General features: G+C 41.1%; 1 protein-coding gene across 2 annotated transcripts; it reads right to left on the reverse strand.

Moving 5' to 3' along the window:
• Nucleotides 1-3,275: 3,275 nt before the first annotated feature.
• ptmab (prothymosin alpha b) lies at nt 3,276-7,412 on the reverse strand. 2 transcript variants are annotated; one of them, XM_053487132.1, is made up of 5 exons: nt 6,875-7,412; nt 4,328-4,387; nt 4,155-4,239; nt 3,964-4,049; nt 3,276-3,879 (listed from the first exon to the last, which is right to left on the reverse strand). In XM_053487132.1, the coding sequence occupies exons 1-5, from the start codon at nt 7,235-7,237 to the stop codon at nt 3,838-3,840; spliced, it is 636 nt and encodes a 211-aa protein (XP_053343107.1). In that variant the 5' UTR covers nt 7,238-7,412; the 3' UTR covers nt 3,276-3,837. The 2 variants fall into 2 exon arrangements, with proteins under 2 accessions (XP_053343107.1, XP_053343108.1); XM_053487133.1 differs by lacking the exon at nt 6,875-7,412 and adding an exon at nt 6,309-6,498.
• Nucleotides 7,413-8,906: the final 1,494 nt, after the last annotated feature.

The following is an 8,906-nucleotide window of genomic DNA, read 5'->3' on the forward strand; positions in this document are numbered from 1 at the left end:
ACATTCATTACCAGTGAATCATTAACCTGAATAATAAACCACGATTTATTAATCTGCATCTGTATGTACGTGTGTCTTTGTGTGAAATTGTAACGATAAAGCGAATGATATGTTGTAACAAAGCCAGCGGTTAGCGTGGTGGCTAAGGGGCTATATTCTAGTGTGCAGAATGAATCCGCAGTGTTTAGCATCAACATGGCGATGTTTTAACTCCTTCCTACTTTAAATAATTCGCTTCTCCTCAGTTTAAAGTCAGAAAGAAAACAAATTGAAAGCTCGACAAAGAAACAGTCTGTTTATTATCGTGTGTATATTATTTGTTTTAATATTCTGAGGGATGAAATGTGCAATAAAATTTGGGCTGAGCGATACGATGATTAAAAAAATCATGATAGATTTTTTACGATGTGAAAAATATCATAATGTTTGGGTTAGCCTATGAAATTTGTATTGCAATAATAATAAATTAAGTAATTGCAGATAATCTGTTCCGGCCAAAAAAAAAAAAAAAAACCCCTCATGAAAACCAGTTTTTAAGTGCATACCAATACTTTTGAAACAGCTTTCTCCCCGAGGCCCCACAACCCTATACACAGGATAGAAGATGAATGAATGAATGAATTAGGATAGAATCTGTTCAGCTGCTTGCTGCTGTGGCGGTAGAAAAGATCTTAGATGATGTATCACAGTGTCAATAATATCTTGACATCATCATCATCATCCATAATTTATCTGATTTCACACTTTAGGAGAAGCTTCAACAGCATTGCGATACATCTTTCAGGTGGCATAGTGGTTAGGACTGTGACCTAGAATAAGTAAATGAATGACAGATGCACTTAGTAAAGCTTCCATCATCCTTGAGTCGTAACCCCCCCCATAACATTAGCATGTTTTGCTTATGCTTGTACATTGCTAGTGTTTAACTGATCCAAAGAGTTCTAAATAAATAGAGTCAGAATCTTTTTTGTATTATTTGACTGGCGAGATTTGTTTAATCCGAAACTGATCACCACCGTTTCAGTGGTAAGACCATTGACATCACAGTTTGGCAGGCAAAAAAGATGCAAAGAAGGTAAATGAAATCTTAAAGAGCACAAACATGATAATCATCATCATCACCTTCTTCAGTACTACTTGAATCTACCAACGTTGTTAATAATAGTATTGTGGACATTATCCTTCTAATTTCCTTGTCCACCATGTTGAATAGCCAAACATCTTCATTCTGCCAGTCAAAGTTTTCCCCTAACTAAACAAATGAATAAATAATATCATTATTAACATCATTGTACACCAAAATGATTATAAAACACCATTACATTGGTCAAACAGAAGTTGCTAATGTTATGTAATAAATAAAACGTATAAAAGTGGTCTACAATGAAAGAGAAAAGATATGTAGAGGAATGATGTAATTGTATTTCGTCACATATGTTAAAGTAAAAATGAACTTTTGTTCATTAACTCTAGTTTTTTCACAAACAAAAGATCATTGACTATGTTCCATATCAAAATTAACTTCAGTTCTGAATCTTTAAACATTTTCAGTTGTTTTTTTCTTCCTCTTGAAGGCGAAATGAAATTGCATGCCAGAGGCATGTGTGTGCACGCATGTGTTATGTGTGTGAAGTCCAAGAGCCTAGAATTGTATTAAATATCAAGCGTAAGTAGAAGACAGATGACAAAGACAGACACAGAGAAATTACACAGCATGCATTGGTGTGCCTGTGAGATTCACGGTCCTTGTGTCCAAACCTGTGGAGTGTTTATAGGCATGATTAGTATGCTGCTTATGCTGCTTTGGAGTTTTTATGGGGCTTCGGTCATGCTCAAATCGTGAGAACGACTTGAGTCATACTCTATGACATATCACTCAACCAGCTCAACACATACAAACACTAAGTGCTAGTCAACACACGTTTCAATTCCTAAGCTGACACTTACACCTCTGTAGACATGACATCAGCATCCCAGGTCAGACAATCAATACAAACACACACTCCATGGAGCCCGTTTTAGTGTAGACAGCTTTTCTAAATGCACCCGATACACAGCAGGGGCACACACTTCACTATCGCAGTGTGCATGTGGTGAGAAAGCCGGCTATTGGACTGCCAATCAAAATGGGGAGATGAAGGTGACTGCGATTTAAGGTTTAGCATGTGGTCCTTTAAAATAAGTGATTTATTGATTCTAGTTTTAATTTATTTCTTATTGCTGTTTTAATTTTTCTCATAAATAATGTCACATAGGGAACTTTTGTTTGCTAGTGAGGTTACAATAGTGAAAAATAAAAAATCTTGAAAAGGCCAATTACTCCGAATTTTGTCTTAACGATAAATTAGCATGGTAGTTGAAGCTTTGGTTAAGCAGAGTGTACAGATCTAAACAGATTAAAGTGCCACTGCATCACTTACTCGAGGTAGAGATAATGCAACACCTGGAGGAGTTCTGAAAACGATATATAAAACTGTTGGTTTAAGGCATTTCTATCACAAGGTTTACTTAGAATTTAATCACATATTAAATCTTTTATGAAATTCAGGATCTTACAAATGGATGAACAAGTGTTCAATGGATCTTTACCTTTTGCATGATACATGAATCAGTGCACTTTGGCCAATTTCACTAGACACTGAGAAGTTGATAAATTGTTAATACACTTGGATGATCAAGTTACAGTCGTTACAGGCAGAGGTGACATGTGGTCACTGCTGGAAGTTCAGGCATAGCACAAGGTACTTCCTGAATAACATCTTTAGCATGAGAGTAAAAACAGGAACCCAATCATTTTCAGTTTCTTCCACTACACTGTATAAAAAAAACTGCTCATGTTCATCTATCACATTCTCTGACCTTTCAATAACAGACGTTACATGTGCTTAAAACTGCTAGTGGATCAGAGGTACTGTGGACGTTGCAATAGTTTCATTGTTCCCTGTATTTTAAGCTATGTAAAATATTTAATTTAAAATGTGCACCAGCGCTTTAATTATCAAGACAAAACCTGAAGAATCTCATTATGCTGATTTTTCCCAGCAGTGTTGATTTGGAGTTATTTATAGAGATTATATCCATGCTTAAATAGAGTACTAGTAAATCAACGCACACCTTAAAAAAAAAAAAAAAAAAAAAGATTCTAAACTGGACACCTGTTAAAGCTACATTCTTACTCCAGGACCCAACAGTATCTCTCAGGCAGCCTGTGAACTGAAGTTAATCCTCTGGTAGCACAGAGAGGTGCCAAAGGAAACCGAGAAGTCAAGTACAACTCACAAAATAAAAGTCAGGTTTATTGTTGAACAAACTTCACACACACAGACAGGCCAAGGTAAAACAAATGCAAACAAAAAACCAATAAGAACTCCATTTCTTTGGCCTAGCCCTCCCATACGAAAAAAAAAAATAACCTAAACTAAAGTTCATACATAAAATCTGACTGGAATGCTCAGAGTTAAATGGCTGATTTTATAAATGTTTCTGTTTCCAAAGTTTGCGAGACATGGTCAAACAAGTAAAATTTCATAAAGAAGCACCGTTTTGGTCACAGGAGATCACGATCAAGTGACTGATCCCTTAACAATATGTACAAAAATATAAAATGTAAATAAAAATACAAACAAATCCTCGTCTTGTGAACTTTGTCGTCGTGTTGGGGATCTGGGTGTTGGAGTTTTCCCTCTAAAAAATTTTGCATTGGGGGTTAGTGGGTGAGACGTGGGAACGTGGGGGAGAAAACAATGACCATGTTTGATGTTTGAGTCCTTTATGCCACTGGCTCCAACAAATGTGCCGATGAGCTCTACACGGGATCAGTAGCATTAAACAATCCTTTTAATCATCGCCCTTCTTCGGTTTCTTCAGGTCGACCTCCTCCTAGAAGCAGCAAGAATCGCAGGTTAGAGAGGCATAAAAAGGTATGAGAAAATTAAACATACAAGAACCTTCCTACATCCTCACCTCATCGTCCTCATCATCCTCATCGGCCCCTCGTTTCGATCCTCTACCCAGCTCCTCGTCTTCCTCATCCTCATCATCCTCGTCTCCTGCAATAAGAAGGGACTATACTGGTCAGATTTGCATCCAGGTTTCAAACCATAAGCATCTATGAGAAGGAAGAGCAATGTTGTTAGGAAAACACTGACACCCACCCTCTCCATCTTCCTCCTCTTCTTCTTCGTCTACTTCGTCCTCCTCTTCGTCATCAATCTCGGGCTCTCCGTTTTCCTCGTTTTCCTGTTAAATGGTTGTAGTTAGATCAGCTTTCTTCTCAGACAATCCAAAAACAAACCTCGACTAAAATAAATGCTTTAGTATGTGGTACCTTTCCATTAGTGGCCTCCTTTCCATTTTCCTTCTCCTCAAGGAGCTTCTCCTTCAAGTCCTGCAAAATGATTAAACAGACCCATTAACACAACGCCGTGTTAGAAGAGTGTGTCCTGGCGATTTAAAAACATAATTACGTCCAGTGGACTTAAGCCAAGATGGTGAGAAAGACTGGTGGTGGGGGGACGACACGGGACACAAGAGCGCCCTCTGTGAGGTTGTGCGTAAAACTACAGCAGTGATCTGGGCAACGACATTGGCTGATACAGGGCCGTTTCCAGCTGTCAATCATGCGGCTTACGGACCCGCCTACTTAAGAGTTAGACGATTTGTAATACGACACCTCGGTGTTATTGAGATACCATGGGTATTGTAGTTCGGGCAATTTCATGAACGCCATATGCTAGGAGGAGGAGGACACACCCGTGGAGCAGATCGCAAAAAGGGACGGTCGTTAAGCTCCAGACGGAGTCAGGGGTGGGAAAACAAGCTGACTTGGAAGACTTTGAAAGGACAAAGAAGGCCTTGCGCATGTCCCCCCCTCTCTCTCTCGGTCTCAACATCCTTTCCGAGAACATAATCCCAAAATGCGTACTGCGCCCTCACGCGCTGGAGTGCGCGCCAAACCGGCCATTAAAGCGCACTATTTATTATACAACACACTCAAATGTGTGCAAATAGCAAAAGGCTGCGCACTACACTATCTGGTACAGTATGCGGTTTGGTGCGAAGCCAGAAGAGCGCAATCCACTCCCCCTCCTTCCTTCCCTCCCGTGTGCTTTCTACCGGATTTAGGTCGAGAGGAACAAACTGGAGGCGGCCAGTCACTTTATCCGGCTTTTCAGCAGAACGTGTTCACCGAGACGCGCGCACATCAATAGCTTTAGACGTTACTATTAAAAGCTTTCAAGTCTTATTCGCGATTACATAATGCAGACGTTCTAGAGCACGCGCGACCACCAACTCACCGCAACGCTATTTTTATCATCATTAGCAGTGATAATTGTAACAGCGTAAGTATTCGACACCTCTCTGGTGCCAGGTGTAATTCATGCAACAAATAGGATCTGTACATCACCTCACAGCACTGGAGTCATCAAGTCTTGATACAAAGTGTTAAAAAAAAAAAAAAACTAAATTTAGCTTAGATCGAGTAACGGCACTTCCGAAATGCAAAGTCGGAAGTAACAAAATATCAGATAAGCCTTTAATCCGAAACGGTACATGAAACAGAGAGAAAGAACGAGAGGGGATACCCGGTAATCAATAAATCCATAACTTAATACTTTATACACACAGAAAGGTGCGTGATGGGTTTACGATAGGAAACGAAACAGCACAGGTGCTGAAAATGAAATGAATTCAAAGCCTGAGCGAATCACGAAGTAAACCAGAATCACCCAAAACGCGTAGGATCACACGAAAGAGCATTATATAAATAAGTAGATAAATAAATAAATCATGCAAGTTATTATAACCGATATCCCGAGCAATGTGCACATCACAGGCCTCATAAATCAAACGAAGTACATTAGAGGGGCGAGAGAAAGAGGGAAGAAATAAATATATAAATAAATCGCGCGTCTTTACACATGTGATCTTTTTTGTTCTGGTGTAGTAACAATCATTATGATCGTCGTGTCCTCTCCGGCGGCGGCGCTCCGGGTTCAAAGAGGAACCGAGACCGGAGTGTAGCTTATAAACAAAGAACCCGCGCGCGCACTGTTAGCTTCGGCAGGACAATAAGAAGAACTCTGTGGATTTGTTAATTCTCCTCCAAACTGCTTTACAAACGCATCAATCTAAAACACAAAATAACGTTTTTTTTTCTTTATTTATTCGGACCCGATCGCGGGTTCTCCAACGGCGCAAAAAGCGTAACAACGGCAGCCCGTGGTGAAATAAAAATGAATGGAAGGCAAAAAAGAAAAACCCCGAAACAATTTTTCTGTTGCCCGTGTTCCGGGTTTCTTTCTTACCTTGGCGGAAATTTCCGTCGGAGAATCGGCCTTGGTGTCTGCCATGGTTGATAGTGATTAATAATAATATAAATAATGCCAAAAAAACTAAGAAAACTAGGCTTTAAGTGGGTTGAGAATCCACCTCGCGGCGCTCCTTAATCAGTATCGAGCTGTTTATTATAGAGCTCTTCTAAGCTAATGCCGTCGGCATGCGATGTGGGAGGCTTTAATATAGATTTGTGGGTGGCGCTCGTGTAGAAAGGGGGCAGGCACCTGGCTATGATTGGCTGGTGGTTCTGGTGCGGGAGTGGCTTACTACACCGTAAGAGTGGAACAATGGATAGGTTTTCGAAACGGAAAAATAGAGGACACGCCTCCTGAACCAAACCGCTAATTCAAGTGAACAAGAGGAGGAAGAAGAACAAGAAGGAGAAGAGGAGGAAGACACGCCCCCTGATGAAAGGGAAAAAAAAACCGTTCGTATTATGGACACAGCATATAGAGTATATGTTATTTCCTCAATAAAGACGTCCGGAGGTTGTTTTTTTTAGAGGTCTGTATAAATACAAAATGCGTGCACTCACCTTGCGGAAATGCAGCCGTTCATGAATGATTGTGTGAACAGTTCCAACAGACAGATGCGTCTCTTCTGCAATTTGGCGGCAGGTTATCAGTGGATTTTCAAGGATCAGGTTTTCCACTCGCTGAATGTTCACGGGAATGACTGCAGTTGGCCCGGAGCCACCTCGGCCCGGATCGTCATTCACGGACGTACGGCCTTCTTTAAAGCGTTTGCACCAATCAAATGTTTTACTGCGACTGAGAGCCTGGATACCGTACTGTGCTTGAAGTCTTCTGTAAATATCAATCGGTTTCACGCCTTCTTTCACCAGAAATTTCATCACAATACGCTGTTTCATGCTTGCACTGAGACGGTCGCTCTCCATTTTGCTTAACACGCGATTCGCGCGGCTTGACACGTTAGCGACACCATGCGGTAACACGAGACACGTGTCACTACTTACCAGCACGACTAAGTTAATAAAGATGCGCCGGGATCTCTTCTTTTAGTCTTCAAGTCCCGGTTTGGCTTGAACGCCTGGTAATCGCGTGTTACACGGTCACACCGCCATGATGTGATTCGCGCGCGCGAACTTGATTGATTTGCGTGATTAGATCAATCAGGTGCGTTAGCCCGGGAAAATACACACCGTGAAAAAGGAAACTCAGGACCAGGGGGGAAACAAACGCAGCTAAGAGAAGTGAAGGATGGTTGAGTGTCTGGTGCAGTCTCTATTTATTCCCCTCCCTTTCTGTGAGCTTGCTTCGACTAAAGCAAAGAGCTTTTAAAAAAAAGTTTTAACCTGAGACATTTTTTTTATCATCAGTTTCATTTTAACCACACGGAAATTCCAGGAAATTGTTTTGATATGTGTTACATATCAAAACATCAAAAATGGGTCTGGGTCCGTAAACACAGTTAAGCTTTTTAACAATAACTATGTGTAGTATGTTATGATATGATGAAATATAAAACCTTTCAAATGTTTTTCCTCGCTTTACCAGATTTAGTTACAGATCATTAGAACAAAGCAGAAGGCGTCAGGCGGCGAACATAACAACCAGGAGGAGGAGGGAGGAGGAAGGTTGGGGGGTTTTCGGGGACTAATTCATCATAACCTACATTTAAATTTCTGCTTTGATGACGACGCCATCGGCAGCGAGGCGACGCTGATTGGTCCAGAGCGCCTGCGTCACGCTCCCTGCGACACCTAGTGGTCGCATAGAGTGTCACTCAAACGGGGTTCGCGCGCAGCGACAGAGAAATCCCGGAAGTGGATTACCATAGGAGCTGAACTCGGATGCGAAATCGAATTAGGTCGTGTTAAATGTATTACAGATGTAATTAGGGGGTTTAGCAAGGTGCAGAAAATGACATTATGCTCCACTTAAATGATTTCCTGTCACACAGGCCTGTATTTACACTTTATAAGAGAAATTCATTCATTCTTTCATTCATCTTCAACACTGCTCGTCGGCTTTATCCTGTGTAAGGTTGCAGGTCCTATCCCTGGGGTGCAGGGCACAAGGTGGGGGTACACCCTGGATGGGGTGGCAACCTATGGTAGGGCATGAACACATACACACTCACGGCACTACAGGCAATCTGGGACACCGATCAGTCTATAAGCCACGTCTATCCCTAGAGGTGCAACCCAGTACCAGTGAGCCACCATGAACTCCTACTCTCAGAAATAAATGTGCTTTTACTTGTATTGGTGCCATCAATAGTATATTTTATTGTGCATTCAATTAACTTTTTAAAAATAAACATTTAAAGGTGTACCAGTGGTTCAGGTTTATATACTGGTCAGGGTCACAGTGGATCAGGGAGTCTATCCTATGAGCACTGAGTGCAAAGTGGGAGTGTACCCTGGATTTCTGGGTGCCAGTCACAAATGCACAAACACCCTCCCATTCCCAAATTCACACATATCTGGGGTCAATTTAGAGTGCTCAATGCAAAACATAGCATTCTTCTGGGCAGTGTCAATATAGAGACAATCAAATCTATAAAAGAACCACTTTCCTGTTTCAGAATTTTTTATTTTTTAT

The sequence above is a fragment of the Clarias gariepinus genome, chromosome 25, assembly GCF_024256425.1.
Source record: "Clarias gariepinus isolate MV-2021 ecotype Netherlands chromosome 25, CGAR_prim_01v2, whole genome shotgun sequence".
Lineage (NCBI taxonomy): Eukaryota > Metazoa > Chordata > Actinopteri > Siluriformes > Clariidae > Clarias > Clarias gariepinus.

What these genes read in the sequence shown, in the direction of transcription:
- ptmab (XM_053487132.1), bottom strand. Translation starts at nt 7,237, where the DNA reads ATGGAGAGCGACCGTCTCAGTGCAAGCATGAAACAGCGTATTGTGATG. An exon ending in AGGAGGCCACTAATGGAAAG is followed by an intron (nt 4,240 to 4,327) that starts GTACCACATACT and finishes ACCATTTAACAG; the next exon opens with GAAAACGAGGAAAACGGAGA. An exon ending in AGGATGATGAGGACGATGAG is followed by an intron (nt 3,880 to 3,963) that starts GTGAGGATGTAG and finishes TGCTGCTTCTAG; the next exon opens with GAGGAGGTCGACCTGAAGAA.